This window comes from Thermobia domestica, chromosome 9, assembly GCF_964235325.1.
Source record: "Thermobia domestica chromosome 9, izTheDome1.hap1.1, whole genome shotgun sequence".
Taxonomy (NCBI): Eukaryota; Metazoa; Arthropoda; class Insecta; order Zygentoma; family Lepismatidae; genus Thermobia; species Thermobia domestica.
Window position 1 is genome coordinate 158,094,126 of NC_137462.1, and position 26,930 is coordinate 158,121,055.

General features: G+C 35.1%; 1 protein-coding gene across 3 annotated transcripts in view; it reads left to right on the forward strand.

Moving 5' to 3' along the window:
* The window catches only part of Tcs3 (Probable tRNA N6-adenosine threonylcarbamoyltransferase Tcs3), a 32,650-nt gene extending 12,780 nt beyond the window's left edge, over window positions 1–19,870 (forward strand). For 2 of the 3 annotated variants that reach the window (XM_081772062.1, XM_081772061.1), the window contains exons 4-8: window positions 1,563–1,704; window positions 2,920–3,139; window positions 6,753–6,931; window positions 16,193–16,424; window positions 19,774–19,870. In XM_081772062.1, the coding sequence (XP_081628188.1) occupies window positions 1,563–1,704; window positions 2,920–3,139; window positions 6,753–6,931; window positions 16,193–16,424; window positions 19,774–19,810 (810 nt within the window). In that variant the 3' untranslated portion in view covers window positions 19,811–19,870. Of the gene's footprint in view, window positions 1–1,562; window positions 1,705–2,919; window positions 3,140–6,752; window positions 6,932–6,963; window positions 12,310–16,192; window positions 16,425–19,773 lie in introns of those variants that run through there. The other variant, XR_014133116.1, reaches the window with a different exon arrangement.
* The last annotated feature ends 7,060 nt before the right edge of the window (window positions 19,871–26,930 follow it).

The window sequence follows — 26,930 nt, forward strand, 5'->3', positions numbered from 1 at the left end:
TCTTATATTAATTTCTAATGGAATCTAACCGGAAATGAGCCAGTGGTTGACTGCACCACTAAATGTGTTCGAGCCGAGACAAACACAAATTAATCGCAATAAATAAAAAAAGGAAAAAAGAAAAAACAAGTAATCATTAATAAAAATCTAGAAGCATCCGAAATTAAACCAGAATTCGACCTCAAAGCCAATTTTACACTGTCAAGACACGTGGTCAAAATGAACCGCGAAGCAAAGTCAAGTCTCTCAAGTTGATTCAAAGTTAATCAAATATTGTTAATAATGATCAAAATATGAAGTTAATTCTGTTTTTACTACTGAAAATGAGAAGAAAGAAAATGGCACTACAATAAACTACACTTTTTCTTACCTTTTCCACACCAAACTGTTGGTCCACGTCTCAAGCAAGACTAGAGCTCCATTGTCTTTCTAACAAAAATCGAGTGAAACCTCAAAATTCCTTGCGATTAATAAACCGAATGTCTATATATACATATATGAATCCAAACGAAGAGGAGTTACAGGCTATTAATATAAACCAACTTGCGACTTAAAAAAAAAATATATATATATATATATATATATACGCGGTTACGATACAAGGTATACGAACTCGCTCACTTCTCGTTCCTGCTGGTCCTTCTCCGATCCCGGTGGCTTCCTCCGTCCAACTAACGTTCAACCAAAAATCCACAAGGCACAAGCAGTGTAGCCAACTAACATCTGGCTCATTTTTTCATGTTACTGAAACCCTACATTTTTATATAATTCAGAATCGATACAAATGTTACAATCGGTTTACTCAATGTAATATAGTCCTTCAAAATGACACTTTATCAATTTTTAAATATATAAATACATACAATTTTCCATGATTTTTAATCTTTTTTTATTATATAACATTTCTTTCTTTTTACTTTTTTTTTCCTATTCTTCACTTTTCGGCACATGACAGCATAATTTAAAGGAAATTCTGTAGCAGCTCTAACGCTGGTACACTCTCTGTGTTGGAATGTTGATTAAACTCCAATGCGGCAAGAGTAGTCGTAAAGTATGAATTGAATTATTTTTCAGTAGTGAACACTATTTCAGTTGTCAAATATAAGATGACAATCAATAAGTATGACTGAGAAGGCCATGCAGGCTTATATGAATTGTCTATACGTACATACTTATACAAAAACAAAAATGATACATAAACTTAGAGTTAATATGTGTGATAAGGCTTTAAAATAACATAACTTGTCATTTTTTGTACTTAACTCATATTTACAGTATTTTTTCCTGTAAATGTATTCAGAGTGGTTATTAATAAAACTCAAAGTGACCGAAGCAGTATATATATATATAAAGCAGTTTCGGCTATGGAACACAGATATACACTCTTAAAATATATATACTGCTTTGGTCAGTTGGAGTTTTTTATTAGCAATCTTGAATTTTTCAAAGCTGCAATGAATAATTTACAAGAGTGGTTATATTTGAATTGTATTACCTGAAATTATCTAATTTTGATGATATACCAAGAGTTGTTGCACTACATATTTTGTTGTTCTTCGCAGGTAAAACCCGAAGACATTGATGTAGTATGTTACACCAAAGGACCCGGCATGGGAGCACCTCTAGTATCAGTTGCAATTGTTGCAAGGACTGTAGCTCAGTTGTGGAATAAACCTATTATAGGAGTAAACCACTGTATAGGTCGTATCCTTGTGCAGTTAAACCTAAATATATTGTTCAGTATATTACTTGTTGTACATTCGGCAGCTAAGAAGTTATTTTATTTATTTATATTTGTGACATAACATTCACTTCTCTAGTTCTTGTATAACTCAGTTCAAACTCAGCAGAAGGATGTGGTATCTTATTTGTTTAGTGTCATTATGTTTTGTCCATTCTTAATCCCCTCGGATCCAAAGTATTCTCTAAAAGGTGCGTATACAACTTAAAACTAATTGAGATAAGTCACAACCAAGCAGCCACCTACCACTCCTTTTAAAGGCTTTGCAGTCAGAAGAACCCGTAGAAACAATATTTTATGAGTGAGGCTTACAAAAAAGGTGTAAAAGATATGGAAAATAAATCTTCGAAACAAATATGACGTGAGTTCAGGGTTCTCTAAACGAGAAGTTTGTTCCTTTTTCATTAAACATTCTTGTTATGTAAATTTTGAGTAAAAAGTTTGATTTAAAATTCAGATTCGCTTTTATAGATATTGACAGTATTTGCTTGTGAAAGGTTGACAAAGTTCTCTCATTATCAACTGCTACGATTTGATGAAACGAGGAATGAACTTTCGTTCATAGATGTACAAGCAGTGTATACCTAGTATTGTATAGTTATTTTAGTCATTGCCTGATTATTTGGTCTGTTCGAAAGTACACTATATGAGTTAAAAACAACCAGCATTGTTTTTTTCAACTTTTTAGAATTTGCAAGATATCTGTGAATCATTAAACCACTTCAGACATTTGCATGCAGTTGGAAGCAAAGAAACGACGCGCTTCAACTCAGGATGAAAGAAAAGTGTAGTATGTTTATACGAAAGTAAGCTTCGACCAGGCAGTGATAATAAAATGTACATAAAGAACGCAGTTAGGTTGCATTGCTCGAGAAACGCCTGAGGACTTCTCCCAAAAAAAAAATCAGTTCACCAGTCATATTTCAGATTAACCTAACTACAGTGCAGTATGTGATTTTTTTTTTTAAATCAATATACTTATATTTTACAAAGTTATCACGAAGTATGAAAAAGACATCCTTTTTTTAACTATATATATTACGAGAAAACTAAAACGTTTCTAGGTCTGGAGTTTTGCTTTCATTAAATTTGAACATTTTTGAGGTTTATATTATATTCATAATTGTACGAGGAATATTTTTTTCAGTGTAGTGTTATTTTTCTTAGTATTAATATAGATATCGAAATGGGAAGATTAATTACAGGAAGTAAGAATCCAACTGTTCTGTATGTAAGTGGTGGCAATACTCAAGTTATTGCATATTTAAGGAAGAGATATAGAATATTTGGTGAAACTATTGACATTGCTGTTGGTAACTGTTTAGATAGATTTGCCAGAGTGCTAAAATTGTCCAACGATCCTAGTCCTGGTTTCAACATTGAACAAATGGCAAAAAAGTAAGTGTGAAACCGAATATTTTTTATATTAGCTTAAGAATTGGTAGATTTTTTGTTTTATTAAGAGATGTCCAGAGAAAAATTAGAAGAAATTTAATAAATAAAAAGGTTAGCCTTTTCTATAATTCAGTAATTAATTTGATCTTATTCTGTTAGAAGTATTTCTTGGGATGACCAATAAAGAATATAACGTTATATTGGAGTCATTGTCAAAATATGTAAATAAATTGAAAATATTAAGGTGTTTATGTACTAATAGAAAAGCCTCTAATGCAGCGTATAAATAGTCTTGGTTTTAAAGAAATGCTTGTATAAAGAGTACTGACAAAAGAATCTTGAGATAGATAAAGAATAAGCACATACCCTGTATCCAAAAAGATTATTTCTTCTTGTTATATGATTCAAACCCTCTCTAGGGCTTTCTTAAGTAACTTCTCTCTTTCTTCTATTTCTTTTCTTAATTATTTATCCACGTGAAGGCATTCTTGAAACATCAGAATTCAGAATCTGCCAAAAACCCAATAAAACTATGTGTAGCTTGTAGATTCTCCCATCTCTTCACTTGTAAACACCTATTCTTAAGTTTCTGGTGGGAACTCATGTGATTCAGATTCCACGCTAGCCTGTAAGCACACGTTTCATGTAGCCTCGCTACTAAAATGGGCGCTAAACTAAAATACAACGACAACCTGTCTTTGAAAACTGAATTTTGAGTTGATTTTATTTTAGCGTCCCTTTCAGCAGCGAGGCTATATGAGACGTGGACCTACTGATTAACGTGGAGTCCGAACCACATGAGCTCTCCCGGGAATCTAACCCGGGTCTCCCACGCCAAAGGCGCGTACGCCAACCATTTAGCCACGAGGGAGCTCAAAACTGAATTTTAACTACTTATGTGGTAGAATTATGCCACTAATAATGATATGAAATTATTTACATATATTTGAACAAATATATTCTTCCACAAATAGGTAGTAGTGTTGGAAGAACATATTTGTTCAAACGTATGTAAATAGTTATGTTCTGTGAATAGTTTTTGTATACCGTATAAGTGGCTGCAATTTAGTGTTCAAGAATAAATATCCATAAGTGAAGATGTGGGAGAATTTATAAGCTACACAAGGATTTATTGAGTTTTCGGCAGATTCAGAGTTCTGATGTTTCAAGAATGTCCTCCATGTGGATGAGCAATTAAGAAAAGAAACAGCAGCAAGAGGGAAATTACGTATAGGGGTCTTAGATAGGATTGAAATCATATAACAAGAAGAAATATTTCTGGATACAAAGTTAGTGGTTATTATTAATCTATAAATTTGATACCTAATCTTGAAGTAGTGGTTGGGGAACAAGGTGATGGAACAGATAAAGGTACCTGGAATGAGCAAGGCATATGGTGGGGGCTACAAGCTCCTGAAGTGCAAGTATTGCATAGTATTGGTAGATATGGTATGATATATACGTCAGTTTCAGGAAGCCCTGACAAAATATATCAGGATCAAGTAAATTTTACTTAGTATTCGCTGTTTGAGGGCTATAGGAATAATAATGAATTTTACTCACCTTCTTGTGTTCTGTCTTTGTGTGGTCAGTGAAGTTGCGTATAAATATTTCATTTTCGAACAACAACATGATATTTCGCATAGTGACGATTACGTACATATCAAAGAATAAAAAATTGCTGGAAGAAACTTGATCAGAGATCATGAACTCCATGTGATGACGTAATCAAAATGGCCGTCGTGTCTACAGACAAGGGTGCGTTTAAATGATGATATCTTCATTACCAGTCATAATATTGTGATGTTTCAATGTACAATTTGAAGCATATAAAATTAAAGTGTTTTTTAACGAACAGCTAAGAAGTTATAGCGGCGAAAATTTAATGTACCGGTGAACATTTCAGAAAAACATTCTCTAAAACGATTTTAACGGCATTTTTTGCGACGTTTGGGTAATGTGTATTTTTGGAGATAATGGAACCCTGTTGAACATGTATCTGAATGTTCCTAAGTCGAATTTTGCTTCCTTATGGCTTCCAGAATAGCTATTGCATAAATCTGTTTTTGAAAATACCTGCAAATATTGCCTTGTGATATATTGTTTCCTAAATTTTTGGGGTTAAGAAATCCATTTCTGACCTCCAAATTACAATCCGATCACCGAAAATGGCTCAAACCACCATGAAGGCGAAAATGATTTCCAGTTTCGATGAGAAATAAAAAGTATTTTCGTATGGATTAGAGTATGAGATCCCATGTTTTCGGGGTCAAGGATCTTGCTGTTGCGTAGTTCTAATTCTGACATCAGAAGTGCTCAGTATTTGTTGTTCCAAGCCCCTCATGGATAGATCGGCGTATGAGGGAAGTAAATGAAGGAGAGATGTGCGAGTGCCTACGGCCGTGCCCTTAATTTGAAGATACTTGTTATTTTCAAAGATTTTTTTTTTTTTTTAAGTGATCTAGTCGGTTTGGGATTTTTTTTTTTTTTTTAATTGGTGCGGAGCATGTGGTTAGAAATTATCCAAGAACGCTTGTCTCCTCTCATCATGCACTCGGGTGCACACTACAAACAAATTTTCTAAACTATTATCATATTTAGTTAAATATATAAACTCTGGACCGGGACAAAAATAATAATGCAGTTATTACTAATTAATGTATTTATTTATATCATTATGATTGTTCTCATTACCTGTTAGAATGTTTTACATTTACGATGGTTTGAGACGGAGGTAGTAAGTGCTCAGAATAATTGGCATAAACTCTATCTGAAATAAAGAGAGAAAGTGAACATAATAAATTTTGATCACACTTAATAAGTTGAAAATATTCCACAGGACGTTAAGAATTGATAAAAAGAAATACATTTACATTGTTTTCAACTATTTTGTAACTATTTATATTGTAATTAACCTGCTAAATTGTCTTGCTTGGTATTTTCTCTAACTTACATTGTAATCTACATTCGGACATACGGATAACACACAGAGTCGCTTGCGGGAGCAACTCGCTTTTTCTCTTGCCGAACCACAATTTCCTAGATCGAATTAATTTTCAGATCATTGACTTGATTGGCGAGTCCGAAATAGGGCCACTTTCATTATTTGATGTGCTAGTCATTGAAAGGAAATATCTATAATTGCAATGTCAGTCGTCAATCGGACTGGACGAGGGCAGAGCACGCTGAGCTTATAAATAAGTGGTATATGTTGTATAATGAAGTTACATTAACGGAGATACAGGTTATATAAAGGATAGGACAGGAAATTATACATTTCTTTGAGATACCGTGGAGAGTCTGAACGAGGGATTGGAGACGATGACACTACTTCTCTCGACTAGTAATAATAATAATAAATTACTAGCGAGAAGTTATCACAACAGGACACACTCCTTAACTGAATAATTCTATCAAAACTAAAAGAAAAGTGTATGACTGTACCTTGTTTTTTTAATTTCATTTTATTGACTATGATCAAAGCTCCAGGAAATTACTGAAAACTACAACAAATTAGAAATTAGTACAAAGTATTAGCAAAATGCTAATTAACATTCCTGAATTCAGTGTTGCAGTTTGTTTTATGAAATGTAACATGCAATTTATATATCTTTAGAGGGAAGAAACTTCTTCAGCTACCGTATGTTGTAAAAGGAATGGATGTTTCATTCTCTGGCATTTTATCTTTTATTGAGGAAAGGGCTGAGAAATTACTAAAAAGTGGAGAGTATACTCCAGAAGATCTTTGTTTTTCATTGCAAGAAACAGTATTTGCAATGTTGGTTGAGACAACAGGTAATACATATTTTTTCTTTCTTTCTTTCTTTCTTTCTTTCTTTAGAGCATAATTGACAAATTTTACTAAAATGTTTTCCAAAGTTAAAATCTTATTAATTCTTCATAGTTTATTGTTAGTATGTATGTAATAATTTAGATTATGTGAGTTAACATCATCAAATGATGAAAATTTAGCTAGAGCTTGGTATGTTTATTTATTTATTTATTTATTTATTTATTTATTTATTTATTTATTTATTTATTTATTTATGTGCATAGTTCTAGATCCACATACAGATATAGCATTTTACACTGAAACATATAATAACAATTTGACAAAAAATAACGGTATTTCAGCAACATTAACAAATATTTACATAGCAGTATTTACAACTTTGAACAATGTGATCGGAAAATTCTTTCAGGGGTTTGCATTCAGCCGTGTAGATTGCATGCTATTTTTATATTAGAAGATGCACAACTATAATATTTACTTAAAGAGTTAAACGGTACATAACGTACTTGCTTTCTTGTTCAAGAGAGGGGGTCAAGAAAAATTCCATTTCGTAGATTTTACAATTAAAAGAAGTGACAGTAAATTTTAAGAATGTATACAGCGGACCTACCTTAGGCACAAGGTATATTTATAAATGTTCAATATATTTCTTTAAGTGAAACCCAACACTGTTTTCCCGAAAGATAATTAGATTTAAGCAAAAGAATGAATAGATGAACGTTGAAGTATCATAAATTTGGGAAGATTAAATGTCTGTGGCGTTTGTATTTAGGACTTGACGGTATGACATTAGGTATCATATGCTATTTTTTTAAATCATAAAATAAAATTTAAAAAGAACTTAATAGAATAAACATTTTAATTTTTTTTTTTTTTTTTTGGTAAGTAATACCTTAATGAAAATATTCAAACGTTGATTTATTCTATATTAGTTCGTCTGAAGAATTTTAAATAGATGCACACCGAGTGCAAGAATTACTATACTGACAAACATGCGCATTCGAGGATGTACAAAATTATATGTAGATGTGCAAGAAATTTTCTTGGGATTATATAAAGAAATATAGGACACATCAGAGATTCAAAATATTCAAACAAAGGAATTTCGTGATTGTCTTCAAAAGCACGTAGACTGTTGTTGAAGTTTGTCATATTCCCACAAATACACTTTAGTTAAATTGATAGTAAGTTCACAAAGGAAATGTTGGTAAGCTCAAGGTGAATGTTATAACTAACGCGTTTTAACTTGGCACAACATTCTTAAGGATTAGTCGAATATAATCAACATTCTTAATCATTTGTACAGACAATGCTGAATGCTTTAAAATAAATATATATATATATATATATATATATATATATATATATATATATATACACGTCAGAAGTATGAAGTAGTGAAAAGACGTATCATTTTGAAATAATATTTCTGTTTTCGTCTGTTCAAGATATGTATTTGCTTTGACAAAAAGTTCTTTCAAAAGAAACCGTTCTTTGGTTTTATATATATATACAGTGCGTCCTACTAGCTTTCGAACCCGAAAAAAACGTTATAATTTCCGAACAAATGTACATAAGAAAATGAAATTCACAATACACGTACCTTGTTTCATGCTAAATACGAGAAAGGGTTGAACAGAAGCGCACTCGTCAAAACAAAGACGATAGGTGGCGCCAGGGGAAGTGCTGCTTGGCGTGGTGCACGTGCGTAAGTGTTACTCGAGTCGCTGCATCGCGAGGATGGTTCTGTACACCGTACAGGAACGCGTGTTCATTGTTAAAAAATATTGGATATCGGGATCGTATCAGACCGTTCAACGTGAATTTTGCCGTGAATTTGGATGCCGTAAAGGACCATCGAAATCATCAATACATCATTTGGTAAACAAGTTCGAAACAACAGGAACGTTGCTTACGGGACATGGAGGCGCGCGTCCACGATGTCCGAGGAGACAGTACAGAATGTGCGGCAACGTCTTTTGCAGTCCCCTAAGAAGAGCTTGCACCGATTATCACAAGAGGTAGGGATGTCAAAGTCAACTGTGAAAAGAGCCAAGCTGTTTCCATATCGCGTTACAGTCGTCCAGGAGTTGAAGACTACAGTTTGGGAAAAGCGCGTGATGTATTGTCGTTGATTGCAAGCTTTGTTGCATGACAATCCAGGAATCCTAGACGGTACTTGGTTCACAGATGAAGCTTGGTTCCATCTCTCCGGTTATGTGAACTCGCAGAATATTCGGGTGGGGGCCGCTGAAAATCCGCATGTGTACCATGAGATTCCACTTCATCCCTTGAAGGTGGGGGTTTGGTGTGCAATTTCCCGACAGCGTATCATTGGACCTATCCCCTTTGAAGATACAGTAAACACACAAGTTTACTTACACATCTTCAGTGAATTTGTGAATCAGCTGGACGATCAAGAACTACGTCGCGGTTATTTCCAACAAGACGGAGCAACATGCCATACTTCCAACGTGGCCATGGTAGAAATTGAGTCCTTTTTTGGTGACAGGATAATCTCCAAAGGATTGTGGCCGCCAAGATCCCCGGATTTGACACCACCTGATTTCTTCTTACGGGGTTTTCTTAAAGGTTGTGTCTACAGAAACAACCCACGATCAATGCAAGAGTTGCGAAACAACATTGAGAATGCGATTCATGAGATCATACCGGAGACTCTACATCGGACTTTTCACAGTATGGAACGCCGTGTACAAACATGTCTTGACGTCCAGGGAGGGCACTTTCAGCACCTGCTGTGGCGGTCATGTATTCAGCATGAAACAAGGTACGTATATTGTGAATTTCATTTTCCTATGTATGTTTGTTCGGAAATTATAACGTTTTTTTCGGGTTCGAAAGCTAGTGGGACGCACTGTATAATTACCAAGGAAGGACTCGTGAGCGTCGAATGTATTTGACAAATTGATTTTGCTTTAGAAACGTTAGTAAACTGAAATTTAATCTCATATTACTCATACATTTAGCTTTCTCTATAAACTTAGATATTATTTTCGCACTGAAAATGAGTCACATTGGATATTATTTTAATTCTATCTCATCGTTTTAATACTTGTTCCGTCTCCATAAAAATAACTGTTAATACTTTTTTTTCTAATTTTTCACATACGAGGAAATAATCTTGAGGATAGATGAAAAAAACTATTTTCATAGGAAAGTATAATGGATTATTTCCAGAAATCTTGTCAGAAGTAAAAAGTATCTAAATAAGCATTGAAATGAATTACCTAATCGGAAAATCACATCCAAAGAATATTTAAGACATTAGGTATCTGAAGCAATGTATCTAGAACGGGTCTGCAAATCAAAATCAAATTACGAGCTCCCTCGTGGCCAAACGGTTAGCGTACACGCCTTTGGCGTGGGAGACCCGGGTTCGATTCCCGGCGGGAGCTCATGTGGTTCGGATTCCACGTTAATCAGTAGGTCCACGTCTCATATAGCGTCACTGCTGAAAGGGACGCTAAAACTAAAAATCAACTCAATCAAAATCAAACTACAACTTTATACAATTACGACATTTTCGTAGATTGGTAATTAAATATATACATTGGGACAGAAAGAGAGGGCTCTTTTTCCAGGAATTCTAAAAACCCTGTTCACCCCTCTGGACCTTCCCCTATTAGTCTTCGCGACACGTGGTAAAGATATATGATCCCTCCTGGCTAAAAACCAATGTTGCCTCAATTCCTTTCCTTCTGTTTTCTTTCTTTCTTTTTTTTTTTTTTTTTAAATACTTGGTCAGTTTGCGTGAGAAAATATATTGAGTGACAGTGTCTGTATACTTTTGCGAGTGATTTGTTTTGTGTCTTTTTCCATCCTTGTGTTCTTTATTTTATTCCATATTAATTTTTTATTTCGTGTTTATTCTTATTTATTTCGTTATATAATGGCGAACATATTCAGGCCATGGCTGATCGGTGAATCTTCGGGACAGGAAGTGATGCCTGACGAGGTGCCTACTGCAAGTACTTCTGAGGAGAGAACGCCGAAGAAAAAGAGATCTGTTGTCGGGAAGGGAGGAAAGTTACGGAAGCAAACTATTCAAATTGTGCAGAATGTTAGACGTTTTGTTCGTGATATCGTGCAAAGTAACAACGGTATGTTATATCATAAGAACATCCACAAATTAGTTAGTGAGGCAACAGGTGTCAGTGTGAATACAGTGAAGAGAGTTTCTCATTTGGACTTAGAGCAGTATGAAACTCCCACAAAAAAACGTGTAGCTAGAACTAAATTTTCCTTCGATAAAATCGACGATTTTTGCAGGGACTTGTTGCGTCGTACAATATATGAGTTTTATAAGAACGGAGAAGCCCCCACAAGAGAAAAACTGACCCATGCTATGAAGCAAAAGACAGACGGAACGGACTACGAGTTCCCATATAGCAGCAGAACACTAAGCAGACTTCTGCATAGCATGGGTTTTAAGTATAAGACTATTGGAAGGAAACTTGCCAGGGCTGAATCTCAGGAAGTTATCGCGTGGCGGTTTCGATGTCTAGAGATGATCCAACAACTGAGACGGGAAGGCTATTGTGATTTGTACTTAGACGAGACTTGGTATGACACTAACACGTGTAAAATGAAGAGCTGGTCTGACGACACTGAAAATTGTACAACTGCGACTTCCGGGGGAAAAGGAGAACGAATTGTAATTTTGCATTGTGGGGGACGGTCTGGTTTTCTTCAAGACGCGCTTTTCGTGACCCATAAAAAAATGGTCGAAGCCCCTGCAGACTTTCATGGAACAATGACTTAAGATATTTTTGAAAATTGGTTTTTAAATTCTGTTTTGTTGCGTTTGGAGGAACCGAGTGTGATAGTCATTGACAATGCTTCGTACCACTCACGAATTATTGATCCCAAGCCGAACTCTTCCTGGAACAAAGCATCCATTATCAATTACATGATATCTCATAATATTGAAGTCCCTAGTCCCGTGCCAATCAAACCAGTTCTTCTCCAAATAATTAAACAAAAGGGGAGGCACGAAAAGCGCTTCGTTATTGACGAAATGGCTGCATCCCACGGGCATATAGTATTGAGACTCCCTCCGCATCATTGCATCTTGAATCCTATAGAGATGGTGTGGTCAGAAATTAAGCGAAAAGTCGCGGCACAAAACCTCAAAGGACGACCTGTCAACGAACTACTGGAAATACTGCGATCTGCGTGTGATAGTGTTGATAGTGAAAAATGGATTAACTACATAAGACATGTAGAAAAAATCGAAGACAGTTATCGGGGCCTGCAGCATATTTTTGATGACGCATACACTACCCCTTTCATAGTGGAAATTGAAGACTCCACGTCAGAAAGTGAACAGACAAATTCTGACTCAGAATCGGAGTAAAAGGTAATTACTGTCTCTTTATTTTCAAATAGAGTATTAGTTTCTATTTTTATGTTTATTAATTTCCAGATCTTCCAGCCAATCGTTTTCTAAAACTAGCAGGTTCTTTCGACGCACAAGGAATGGGTTCTGTTTTTAATTGTGTTATTCAATTTTTAGTGTCGATTTAGAATCGTAACTAAATTGGAAGAAAATTAAATTCATAAATAGTAAAATCCGTTAAAAACTGCAGTAAAGGCAAGAGGAGTCACTCCAGGCCCGTAGCCAGCCCAAACATTTATGTTGGCCCGGTCGAAGTTTGGGGGGACCGATCCAACCACATTATAGTTCATCACCATATTATAGTTCACTTGTAAGCCTACCGTGAAAATTTTAGGAGGGGCCAGTAAAAATTTAGGGGGGCGACCCCCTGGATACGGGCCTGAGCCACTCTTGTGTTATCTGTGCTTGAAATTGTCAAATGTAATAAACTCATGTTGATTGCTCTAGTCATAATTGCGTACAGAGTACTATATTTAAAAAAAACAACTTATTTGCTTATGTAATTAATTATTTTAGAACTACGTGGAACTTCCAACTCGGTTTCTTTCCTTATTTTTATGCTTTTCATAGTTTGTCAGCTAATAATTGGCATTTTTATTATCATTGTTGTTGTTGTTAACTGAAAATAGGAAGGAAAGTTTTTTTCTTATTTGTGCCGGGTTTTAACTATCCAAGCGGAACAGAAGTACGGCAACACTGAGAGAAGTGACAGCTTACATGCTCGCGAGGACTGGCCGAGGGTTGTGGGGGTGAAAAGAAGCAGTGGTTGGGGAAAGAGCCCTTTAAAGCTGTCCCGATGTATATCAATATTTTTCTAATAATTATGGAATATAGTAGCTCAATAGTAAAGCTCTCTAAAAAACTCTCACACACGGTGCAAATGAATTCTGGTTCTATCCGTGTTAATTTAAGGTGAACAATATAATTTCCGTGAGTTTTACCAAGGTTCCCCCCGTTTCTGGCTTTCTTATTCCACTGGTTGTTTCGTCAACAGTCACTCGCAAAAGATGTTAAGTTAAAGATTTAATTTCTATTTTTATTTATTTATTTATTTATTTATTTATTTATTATGGAAAAGCTAAATACCAGAATGTAATATATCAGGCTTCTATATAAACATATAGTTATATGTTTTATAGATAGTTATATGTTATATAGATACATGTTTTATCAACTACTTTGTAAGGACAACGGAACACTTATTGGTGTCTGTAATAATGGGACAATATAGACTGCAATGGATGTTCTATCTTTTTTTCAAAGTAGTTCATAAAGCCGCCTCTGCCTTCCTTTCAAAGTGGCGGAGGAGGCTTCAGTAGTTCCAATTGAAACTTGTATGTTCCAATTTAGACTGCGAATACACTAACTTTTATAATAAGTCAGATCTTGCTTATATGGTATGCATAGGGTAATTCTCAAATGCCCCTCTACTTCAACTTCTTAATTCATAGCTTTTTCAAGACCACAGGAAATGTCATACATTTTTGAACTAGCTGGTGAGACATTGGTCACCCTGTTTGTAACAAAAGTTTAACTATGAGGACTTCGCTATTGATAAATGTATTTAACTATGGGGGCTGTGCTGTTGATAAATGTATAATCTCACCCCTACAGGTGGAAGAAGTAAAAATAGTTCAACTATCGTTACCACACTCCCACCCAAGAGCTAATATTTCGGCTTCTTGTTGATATCTTTGGGAAGCTATTCCAAACACATCCAATAGTACTAAGTAAAATCGAGAATTAAGTGGTACCTTCAAATAATAGTATCTGACTATCAGGATTGGCTGGTTTAAACCAACTTTTTTTTTTTCCCAAGAAAGCCAACTGGTTTAAACCAAAAACCGAAAAATGTTCGTAAAGGTGTAAGTGTTCGTAAAATCTTGATGAACACACATTTGTGGGTTATCACGTTTCACTCCCGCATATTATTCGTATTATATTCAGACCTAATTCCCCATTTATTACTCAAAGAGATTATACTACTATAGCAGTTTCTGCTTTTTTAAATATAAGTTTATGAATGTTTCTTCTATGATTTTTTTTATAGTTTGTTATTATTGTTATGCAATTGCAATCAAAGAAAAATTCTAAATATTGTTTCGTTTTAATAATGTTTACTATTGATAAAAATATCGAAATACCGTACTTTTGGAAGAAGGGGTCATACAAACCCCACGAGAGGCATTTACTGAAATCAGAAGTATCTTTGGTAGTATTTATGTATAAATGGGTCAGAGCCAAAGTGGACTCAAATAATTCGTATCACTATTCACTTTTCTTACTGATATGCAAATTACGTCGTTGTAGTTGTTTAACTTGTACTAATAAAAGTCGTTGTGAACAATCTTGGACTATTACAGTATTTTGAAATTGTCCATATGTAATTCTTTATAATGGTTTTAATTGTGTAACTTTTTATCTTCTTGTCCTTCTGAAATGACTCTTGACAATTATATTAACAAGTATGTAATGATCAATACAACGTATTTTTATCATGAGTCCTTCGTGAGTCGGCAGACGTATCGCATTTGTGGCCAATTAGTCCCGGTTTCGAGTTCAAATAGAGGACAATTTAATGTAAGGCGAGAAGCGGTTTGGATTCCGCTTTAAGGTTCCGGCCCCTTCCAACATAACCCGGTTTTTGCATAATAACGCCAAGGCGAAACAAACTTATTTCTGCCCTTATGTGATACAAATGCATAGAGCAAATTATTTAAACTAAAAAGACCTGGTTTAAATAAAAAAAACGGGTTTTTGGTTTTTTCAATAAAAACCATGGTTTTTGCCAACCCTGTGATTATATATATTTATAACTGTAATAGGATCTTGCTTAGTGGAATAACAGACTTTACGTTCGAATGTATAAAATTTTATATATCAATGAACTGTAAATAGATTACAAGGTAGTTCCAAATTTCCTTATAGAAATCTTTCAAAGTGAACTGCATGATTTCACAGAATACAAGATAGGTGCAGGTTTAATTATTAGATCTGTTAAAAAGAACAAAGAAGGACCATTAGATATCAAACTAATTAGGCCCTTCAATAATATAACTCTTAACCAATTAATTAATGCCATCAAGATATTCAACCATAATAGTATTTTACAGTCTTTCGGAGCTCCATACATCGTTTCATGTAACGCAATAGATATCTTATACCACTTTATTATACAATACGAAAAAAAAATAACAGATTTAATTCCACATCCAGAACTTGGTCAAATATGTATCCAATAGAACAACCAATATTACAGACAAAGAAACGAAATGACAAATATTACAATTCACCACTTTAAATATCTTTCCTTAGATTCACTTTGACACTACTCGTTTATATGTCCACTTGGAAGCAAGTCGTTAAGAATATGGAAATATATATATTTCTATTATGCAGACTATAGGTCGACCAGCTTTGCAACTTTCCAACGAAATGAATCATGGATTCAATCGTTGTGCGCAAAAAACAAAACAATAATAAATTTTTGACGTCAGGTGGCTTTATGTTCGAGGATTGAACAATTGTTAAGCGTAATTTCCTCGAAAGGAAAGAAAAAATCTCAATCTAAGATGATAATGTAACACACCCCTGTTTTACTTGGTTAGAGGCATCATTAACTACTGCTAAGTAAGCAAGCTAAAACCAGCCTTCGGGCAGAACACCCAAACAAGACAACATAAGATATCACGTATCAGTTCACGAGTTCTGCAGTCAGACAAATTCTTTTGATACTGTATGAGAAATATAGTCGCACAGTTTTCACTCTGAATTTTATCAAATTTTTTCTCTTTTAAAACGTAAAATTATTGACGAAAATATTGTATTTTATTCTATTTTGTAGAACGAGCCATGGCTCATTGTGGATCAGAAGAAGTCCTCATAGTTGGTGGAGTGGGCTGTAATGTACGATTACAAGAAATGATGGGAGAAATGTGTGCTCAAAGAGGAGCGAAACTATTTGCAACTGATGAACGATTCTGCATAGACAACGGTGTTATGATTGCTCATGCTGGTTATGAAATGTTTCGAACTGGAACAACTACACGCTGGGATGATACTACTTGCACTCAGAGGTAAGTTAATTAGGAAGGAGGAATAAGTATGAACAATATACAGAGGCTTATCAATTTAATGGAAACATCAGGATGATTTAATGCCACGTAAGATGTCTGGGTTGGCAACAATCAGGCCGCGACTGCAACGCCGGTCTGTTTCTGGTAGTGTGTTAGGGCAAACTTCGTACTACGTGAGGAAATGTCAGTGTGCGATGAACTGAGCAGACGGTGATAGTGTAAAATGAGCGATCTCTCGTATTTCGAAAGAGGGGAATTTGTTGATGTAGTTGGGTTATGCTGTGTGAGCGTGAAAAAAGAGGCAAGTGTGTTGGATTTGTCGCGAGGGACAGTGTCCAGGGTGATGACGGCGAACAAAACTCACCAGCGAAACCACATCCGCGAAGAGATATGGTCAGAATAAAACCCTTAGTGATAAGTTCTGCTGAATATTAAAGTGGATTGTCACTAAGAACCGTCGTGCAACTGCGATGGAAGTGATGGAGGAACTAAGGCAGCATTTCCCATAGCCTGTGTCAACAATCACAGTCCACCTCAAATTACATGACACGAACATGCGAGGTCGGCTTGCAAGACGAAACCACTGATAATGAACCGTATCGCCAATAGTGCCGTAAACATATAGCATGGACCACTGATGACCAGAAACGTGTAGTATGGTCGGATGAGTTATTGCTCACCTTATTTCAAATCATGGGCAGTGTTTCATTTATGACGTATGATGTTCAGTCTCCGTGCAACCGTGAAACATGTCTGTGATGGTGTGGATCACAGTATCCTGGTTTCCAGTGGGTTCTGTGCTGATGCTTACCGGTTTCGTCACTGCTTGTAATTATGACGCCCTTTGAGGGGACCATGTGCGTCCTATGGTCCACATGTTTCCGGGCAATGACGCCATATTCCAGGATGATAATGCATCGATTTACACGACTGGAACTGTTGCGGATTAATTTGAGGAACATTGGAATGAAGGAACACTTCCCCTGACTCGCCCAATTCTCGGACTTGAACATAGTTGAAAAATGAAATGAAATCTTTGAGTTTTACGTCCCACGGTTATGCCGGTTAGGCTAAAGGAGACGGTGATGATGAGTAATGAATGAAATGGTGGAATGAAGAAAACGGGAGGAAACGGGAGAACCCCGAGAAAACCCACGCACACGGTGTTTGTCCACCACAAAGTTCACTTGGCGGGGGCTGGGATCGAACCCGAGACTCCAAGCACCAGAGGTGAACGCTCTACCACTGAGCCACCACGTTCCGCTTGAACATAATTGAACATCTGTGGTCCGTTTTAGACATGAATCCAGCACAGATTTCCACCTCCATTCTCTATCTCACGGAACTGAGTGATGTAACGGTCCATTTGCTACCATTCATATCCTCTGTGACTACATTCCACGTGGTACAGAGCTGTTCTGAGGGAAAAGGTGGTCCAATGGCATGTTACTCTGGTAAGTTTCATTGCCTTTTTTCAGATACTTCCATTAAATTGATATGTCCCTGTATTAGTATAAAATTAATTATGCATAAGTAGGGAAGGGTTTTGAACTATAAAGAGAAAGAGGTTTTAACAGTAGACACCAAAAGTACTGTTGAATCAGAGTACTTTTACAAGAAATACATACAATTATGAAAACATTATTTGAAAGATATAAAAGGTCATTTTAATAGTGAAGAATAATTGTAAGTTATTATAACTATGCACTGTCCTGTCGATAGTGTTACGCCATAGTTAAAGGCTTGATGGACTAGGTTTCTGTATCAGTTTCACTGTCACAGATGGTGTGTTATTGATTCATATATTGACCACGAATGACATATATTTAACGGTGTAGAAATCATTTTTTGTCTTTTTCCTCCGGAAGTCATGCATTGGGGGTTTACCTAAAGCATTCGTTTTGTTCAGCTCAATTAGATTTACTGGTTTGTATATGTTTCATCTTTGGACACTTTTTTCATTATACGTTAATAGCTGTATAATTAAGTAAATATGTTTTAGCTCCTTCACGAAACGAACAATCCTGTCCTAGTTGAGCTAATAAATTGTGACTTCAGAATAAGCAGTTTTTAATGCAAGAAATTACATTTGTTTACATTGTGCTTAAAGAACAACGTTTAATGTGAATTATTGATTTACTAATACATAAAGTAAGTCTTCGTGGAAACACTTTAATCAATAAGCAGAAGTGTGAATTTATTGGACAATTAATTAATATTGTATGTGTATTAAGTACCAATAGATACAGAACAGTGATGCATTATCATAAAAGTATGATCGCAGGATTGACACGGATTCAAACTGTGATTTCCTGTTTGCTGAGTAAATGTTACTGATTAAACTACTAGCAGCACGACCAATCTTCTGTGTTTTCTTGCACTTTTTTCTTTACGCCTTTACTAACCAGACGACTGCCAATCTAATGATCAAATGTTTGTATGTTGTTCCTTCATTTTTTTTTTTAATTTTATTATTTTATTTATTTATTTATTTATTTATTTTTACTTAGAGAGTATAAGTTGAAACAATTTAAAACTGAAATATCCACATTGTTGCGCTGCTTTAACTTAGCAGATCGCTAGTCGGTATTGACGAATAACGGGCTGAATTAGAAAAAAAAACTCATCATGTCACTCGTAACTCAACATGTATCGAAGATTACCTACTGTATCGAAGATTACATATAAATACTGTAGGTTTGAAAAAGAATTCGGTAAAATAAAACCATTTAAAATTTCAGTTCATTCAGAAGAATAATTCTCAATATAAATCAATGGGCCAGGAAAAGCCGATATGGCGCAGATATTCAACACAAATAAATATTAAAATTGATAATATGAAGATGTATTTTTTTTTTTTTTTAAAAATCAGTCTTCTTTTTGGATCAAAAGATCCAATATATTTCAATCAAAACTTTTTGTACGCCTATCTGGAGAACTACAAATAGTATAGCCAAGCCCAAACTATCACTTAACTCAGTATAATGTGCTTATTCCGTAAAAAATACGAAAACTCGATTTAGGGACCGTTCAGAAATTTTATGGCCCCTGATCCAAAAAATAATTATTGGCGGAGATCGCAATCTTTTGATGCATTTCTTTTATCATTCCTAAACTTCTGGGCCAAAATCGCAATCTTTTGATTTTTTTTTTTTTTAATTTTTGTTATCATTCCTAAAGTTCTTGTTAAGAATAATATTGCTTTCAATAGTAACTAGAGTCCAGTAGATAGAAACACTAATAAAAACGTGATAATTTGCAAACTTGGAAAAAGTATATATAAAAATCTTTTTGTGCTGAATGTTGTGGGATCTCTGTACTAATTCTACATTATTTTGTCTGATTTTAGGTACAGAACAGATGAAGTTGAAGTTACGTGGAGATAATTGCATTTACAGTTCATAAACACTGTTTTATATAAATGCCAAATAAAATGTTACAACTAATTTCTTTTGAAGTGTTTTTTTTAGATATTTTTATACCAAGTTGTTCTCTTTTATACATGTGGAATAACTTACAAGGAAATAGTGAAAACAAACACACATTCCTTTTTAAAATAATGATAAATTATAAGTACTTTCGCTAAAAACTTTATCAGATAGGTAAGGAAGATGTAAGAACAAAAGAAAAATGTGGTAGACGTTGTCCTGGGTTCGATTCCTGGTAGAAGAGCCGTGAAAAACCCGAAAGCATTGCAGTGGTTCGGATTCCACCTTAAACTATAAATCCCGTCTCACATAACATTGTTGCTGAAAAGGGCCATTCAAACTTCAATAAATAAAAAAATAAATAGACAAAAGAAACATTGAGAGACAAAAGTAGTTGTGAAGCGTTCAGGTGGGCGCCATATTGTAATCGTATATGTTATAAAGTTGGCCACGTGTATAGAATGACTGCATATTGTGCACATCTACTATAGAATCGAATAACCACTTCCCGTGTCATCGTCGACTACAACATTTGCTACGCTGGTGTCACAAGTAAAAGCATATTCCCATCATCTATACAGCTATATAATTACAACTTGCAAAACAGTAGCAAGGTCGTTGAGAGCGAAGAGTGCCGCATAGTGTCGCTACTGTTGATTGATTTTAAGCGAAAAACCATATGCATACACTCATGAACATTTGAGTTAGAGATAGCTGTCACCGTAGGAAAATGGTGCTGTACAAGGTCCAGCGAATGTAATACAAGGATGCGGCATGTAACAAGATGTCGTGAAACTTCTACGGGCTGTATGAGTAACAGTTGACTACAGAATGGGTAAAACATGATACTTCAGTACATTTAGTCGTGGCCAAATATATGGGCCTCTCCATCTCTGAAGTCGTGCAGGCGCTGGGCTTTCCAATGGCCGCCGTTCAAGAGTGTACCGCAAGTACGTGAATTCAGGTGAAACCACCACCGCCAGGGTCAACTGTAGTGGTGTGCGACTCGTTGATGATAGGGGTCGCCGTCGGCTAGCTCCAACTCCTTTTATAAGACATGAGTACATTGATGCTCCCTTTCAAAATTTCGGTGGGGGTACATAGAACGACTACTTAATTTAGGAATTGTCAAACAATAAAATTTAATGAATGTTCTCTAGGACTGGCATATATCGCACACCCGGTGGAAGACTGTTACAAGTCAAAAATACACATTTGTGGGAAAATGAATTCTAAAGGTTATTATTCTATCAAAATCGCTCTATAGAATACTGGTATCTTTGCCATCTAGGATTAATTTGTTCAGTTGTGTTTATGCAAAAGTAACACCAGGTAGCGCTCGCTTTTCTATCCAGTGGCGATGATAATTCAAAATAACTAAATTTGGTTGGACTTTCTTAACCCCTTCTGTGCTTAAAAATTGCTAAATATTACGTAGTATTGGTACGTAATCGGTTATTGACCTAATTTATCTTCAAAGGTGATGATTTACTACAACATCTGGTTATATGGTTAAATACAGAGTTCAGTTCTCTTCTCATAGTACATTGCTACATTGATGCATTCCTCTTAAATTTTGGGAGAGTACATTGGCCTGCCTCTTAAAATTAGGAATTGTGAAGAAAAAAAACTGATAATTATTCACTAAGACGAATACATATATTGTAAATTTGGTTGGTACTGCTTGTTCGCTTTTATAAGTAAAGAATAATTGAAAATTCAAAATTTGCATTCTTTTGATCTATTATATCCTCTTTGATGAAGCTGTAATATATTATGTTTATATAGATGAGTACAGAGGATAGGATATGGGTACACTCATGCTTTCCTTTTAAAATTTAGGTCGGATATATTGGTCCACCTTTTAAATTTGGGAATTGTCAAAAAATAAATAAATATATTGGTAAATGCTCTCTAGGACTTGAATATACAGGGAATTTATCTTCATACGCCCTTGTAACTTTTAAATTATTAGACAAAAACACTGAAACTATATACTCTGCAAATATGGACAGGGACACAATATTTGATCTCAATGATACCGTAAGGTTAATAGTGTTGCCAATTCAACATAAAGTTGTATTTCTTCAAATGGCACTACGTCACGTTATTATATACGCGGGTGTATCAAAAAGTTCGTGCAATCACCTAGATTAAATCCACTCTGAAAAACTCTGGTACCACAATGGTAGATATAGAGGGTGGCCCAAAAGTAGGTATACAGCCCTGCATTGATCAAGTATAAAATTCTAGTTTATGGGTTTGCCTCCACTCTTCCGAGCTTAAGATGTAAGTAAAACACATTAAGAACAAATTATAAAGAAAATAAGTCTACCTGATGGATAATAATAATACATGATATAAAATGCAATGAGCTGATCAGTACGGTGCTATAACCCTACTTTTGGGTCACCCTGTATATATATATATATATATATATATATATATATATATATATATATATATATATATATATATATACAGACTGTTCCATAATTCGTGTTATTTTCTACAGCGCTGGGAGAAGATGAAGTTTATACTCTATTAATGTAAAATTTGGCACTCTTATTGAGAAATATCTGAGTTTTTCGAATTTCTAAAGAAAATCAGAGAAATTTGCCGTTTAACCCCCCTTTTAGGGGTGTAAACACGAAAGTTCATTTTCCTTATGGGAGATTCAATGTTAAATTTTAGAAGCAGTTTTCTCCAATAATTATTCGTGAAGATTTTGGAGCAAATGAGTTGTATTTGTTACAAAATGCAAAAAACACTCATTCACAAAGCTAGTAAAGCCGTCTCAAACATTATTTTGAGAAGGTCCCCCTTTTGGGGGGCAAGGGGCGTAAAAAGATGGTGGGTGATATGTTGCCAAAATCCCAAAATTTATTTTCGGAATGCCAGTATGCGTGAGATTAATCACAAATGTCACAGAATTAATGCTCCAATGTCCTTACATGTAAGAGTGAGTGATAATGGGGCTTCAGCCCCCTTTCAAAAATAAAAATATCACCATAAATATCCTTAGTAGGGACATATGAGAAAAAGGTATTTTTATTAATTAATGTGAAATTTGGCATCATTGTATCAAAGGAGTATGCGTTTTTCAAATCTGGAGTGTTATTTTGATAACGCACCGCCTTAGGGGGACACAGTGGGCGAAGCATCAAATGATAGACATTTATAAAAATTCCAAATTTTGTTCCGAAAATGCCAGTGAGGGTCAGATTAATCACGAATGTCACAGAATTAATATTCCGATGCTCCTTGTATGTGTCAGTGACTGATATGGGGCTACAGCCTCCCTTCCAAAAATCATATTAAAAATTCACCATAAATATCCTTAGCAGGAACATACCGGAAGAAACTATTTTTTTAAATCAATTAAGTTAAATTTGGTGTTATTGTGCTAAAAAGGTATGTGTCTTTTAATATGGGATGTTACTTTGGTACCACACCGCCTTAGGGGGCACAGGGGGCGAAACATAAGATGATGTATACTTATAAAAATTCCAAATTTTATTCTGGAAATGCCAGTGAGCATCAGATTAATCATAAATTTCGCAGAATTAATATTCCGATGTTTTTTGCATGTGCAAGTGATTGATATGGGGCTACAGCCCCCTTCCAAAAAAATCACATAAAAAATTAGCCATAAACATTTTAGCAGGGACATCCGAGAAACCATTATTTCTTGTCAAATTATATAAAATAATTTATCTTAGTAAAAAGGTACGCGTTTTTGAAATATAGAATGTTATTTTGGTGACACCGGATTAGGAGGGCACAGGGCGTGCAGCATAAGCATTTGAATCTTTATTTTAAAAAAATGCAAATTTTATTCTGGAAGTGTGAATGAGTATCAGATTAATCACAAATGACACAGAATTAAGATTACGATGCTCCTTGCATGTGCCACTGATTGATGTGGGGCTACAGCCCCTTTCCACAAATCACGATAAATATCCTTAACAGGGACACACCGGAAGAAGCTATTTTTTTTTTAAATCAAGTAATGTGAAATTTGGCGCTGGCGTTTTTTTTAATTCGGTATAATTTTGATAACGCACTACCTTTAGCGGCAAAGGGGGCGAAGCATAAGATTGTGAATCTTTATGAAAATTCCAAATTTAATTTGAAAATGCTAATGAGCGTGAGGTTAGTCACAAATGTCATAGAATTAATATTCCGATACTCTTTGCATGTCTCAGTGACTTATATGGGCTACAGCCCCCTTCCAAAAATCACAAAAATTCACAATAAATATGTCATAATTAATATGCAAGTTGTCATTATTGCAAAACAAAAAAAAAAAAAAATACAATAAAACTGGAAATTGCTGTAAATGAATAACTTCTGTCAGTGTAACTGATTATGCATATAGCTTTGTTGTTATGGTGTCACTGGAATATAATCAAAGAATTTTATATTTTTAAAAATCAATTAGGGCTCTTTTTATAGTAGAAAATCTCACACACAAATCATCTACGTATTTTCTACACACTTAAGCAGAACCATCTCGAAATAGAACACAAAATGACAATGGAAAACGTAACAGGAACAACAACAACAAAAAAATAAATAAATAAATAAAATAAATAAATAAATAAAAAATAATGAAAAGTAAGATCTTAAAAATTAAAAGTGAGCTTTAAGTTTCAATATTGTTTGCTTTATTCGTAAAAAGAAAAAGCATGTATTTTCATTACTTCTTACGCAATAACCATATTATCCAACTTTCCATATAACAACTTACTCGTATGTACTGCAGACGTAATACACACGGTTGTAATAGAAACAAATGTTTCCCGAGGAATAAGAATCAGTTGCTGGAAATTATTCTTTGTTGAAAACAACTCTTTTTGGTTCTACTATCACTAATTGTTTAAAAAGATCACTAACCTAAGTGTAAAATCAACTTACTTTTATTCGGCATGCCCTCCTGAACGAGCAAGACATAAATTAATGCGATTTACTAAAGAAACTGTGAACACCTTCTCCAACATATCTGGAGTGATCATCTCTATACTGTGGACAATCCTCTGTTTCAAGTCAAGATTTTTGGTAGACAATGTTTTAGGAATCCCCACAAGAAAAAATCGCATGGTGTAAGATCCGGACTTCTTGGTGGACATTCGACACTTGACCCCATAGAAATAATCCGTTCCCCAAATTTCTCTCTCAAAAGATTTATAGTCGTATTTGAGCGATGCGCTGGCGCTACATCTTGCATAAACCATGATTCATCACTTTGACCTAAATTTAAACGATCAAGTTCAGCAAATACTTTTTCTCTTAGTAGCTTTTGGTATGATGACGTTGTTACATTTTCATCAAGAAAGAAAGGTCCTATCACCTCAGTCGCAGTTAAACCACACCAAATCATTATTCCTCGTTTGTCCATTGACACTTCTGATCTCACGTTCGGCTGTATCGATGACCAATATCTTGCATGTGGTAAGGACACAGAACCATTTAAGAAGACTTTTGCTTCATCGGAAAACATCACTTGAAATAAGAACATAGGGTTTTCATTTAACTTCTCGATAAACCAGTTTCAGAAATAAACACCATCACCATAATCACTTGCATACTATTCAGAAACCATTCGGACCTTGTATGGTTTTACCTTCAAGTTTCTTAAAATTCTTTGTAGCGTAGTTTTCTTAATATTTAAGCCTAAGCTTCGACGAGCAAGGGATTTCCGCGGTGAACTAATAACAGATAACAACACCTGTCTTTGTTTCTTCTGTAGATACACTTGGAGATCTTCCTGCACTTTTTCTAGATGCAAGATGGGCAGTGTGAAAACAATTGCTGCGGAACTGTTTGTACAAACGGTGAATTTGCGTATGGTGTACTTTTAATCCGAGTTCTTCAACTATACGGGATCTTATTGCTCTTGCAGATTTTTCTGATAAAATGTACTATTCAATTACATTAGCACGCTGATCCTGAGTTAAAGACTGCATGATCGAAGGACACTACAGTATGAATGCACTCATAAAGTATACTGGAAACGACAAGTAATTATCAAATGATTAAGCCAGTATATCCCCGAGATTCACCTACTATGTAATGTCCATTTTCGAAGAAGTCAATCTAACCCAGGTGTTGATTACAGACACGAAATCCTATTGAACTGTCAACACGTTAACTCGTAAATCGTTGGTGTATTGCGATAAGAAAAGGTCTGAAACTGTTTTCAGCACACATAAACAAGAAGTTGAGTCAGGAATTAGAGGGTGTTTTATAAACAAAAGTTTGTTGACATTGCTTAAAATCAGCTTACAGTGGGACGCCAACAAATGATTCGGACGTGTTCCAGTGCTTCTTAAGAACACATCTCTCAGCATGCATTCTGAATAGGCCAGAGAGAAGCATGGAAGATAATAAAACAAAGTGGTGTGGTTCTTTAAATGATTTTTGGACCGGGAAGGGGGAATTGAATCACTAAAGTGGTCGCTGGCACATGGAGGTAGCTTCTAAGCATTAATTTTGGTATATTTCCAAATATTTTGACGCTCACGGGAAATAACGAAAAGTTTGAATTTTTCTTACTGCCTATCTTCCCCAATTTGGAGGTTTGGCGTAATAAAACTAGAAACGCATGTACCACCATAGATGAAAGGGGAGGAAGAAGAGGAATTGTATCGTATTTTCTACCTAAAACTGCTAATTTCCAGCAAAATTCGTGTAAATATAGAGCAAACTGCTTTCCGCATTTTACATTAAAACTCCAGTTAGGCCAATCAAATTTTGAGTTGACGCCACTAAAAGAGATCAACACATGACCATTATCATATTGTCGCTTTAGCTCTTTTTCTAAACAAAATTTTTTCGACAATAATGCCAAATTTCACTTTAATAATGAAAAATATTTACCTTCTGCCAGTAGGTCCTTGCGTATAAGGACATTCATCATGAATTTCTATTGTTTTATGAAAGGGGATTGTAACCTAATATCAGTCACTGGTACAGTCCGCAGCAAAAAAAAAACCTGCAACATGAACATATATGTTTATTGTGAAACGACGAAGTCTTTTGCTCCAAAATAAGTGTGCAGGGGAGGACGCCGAGG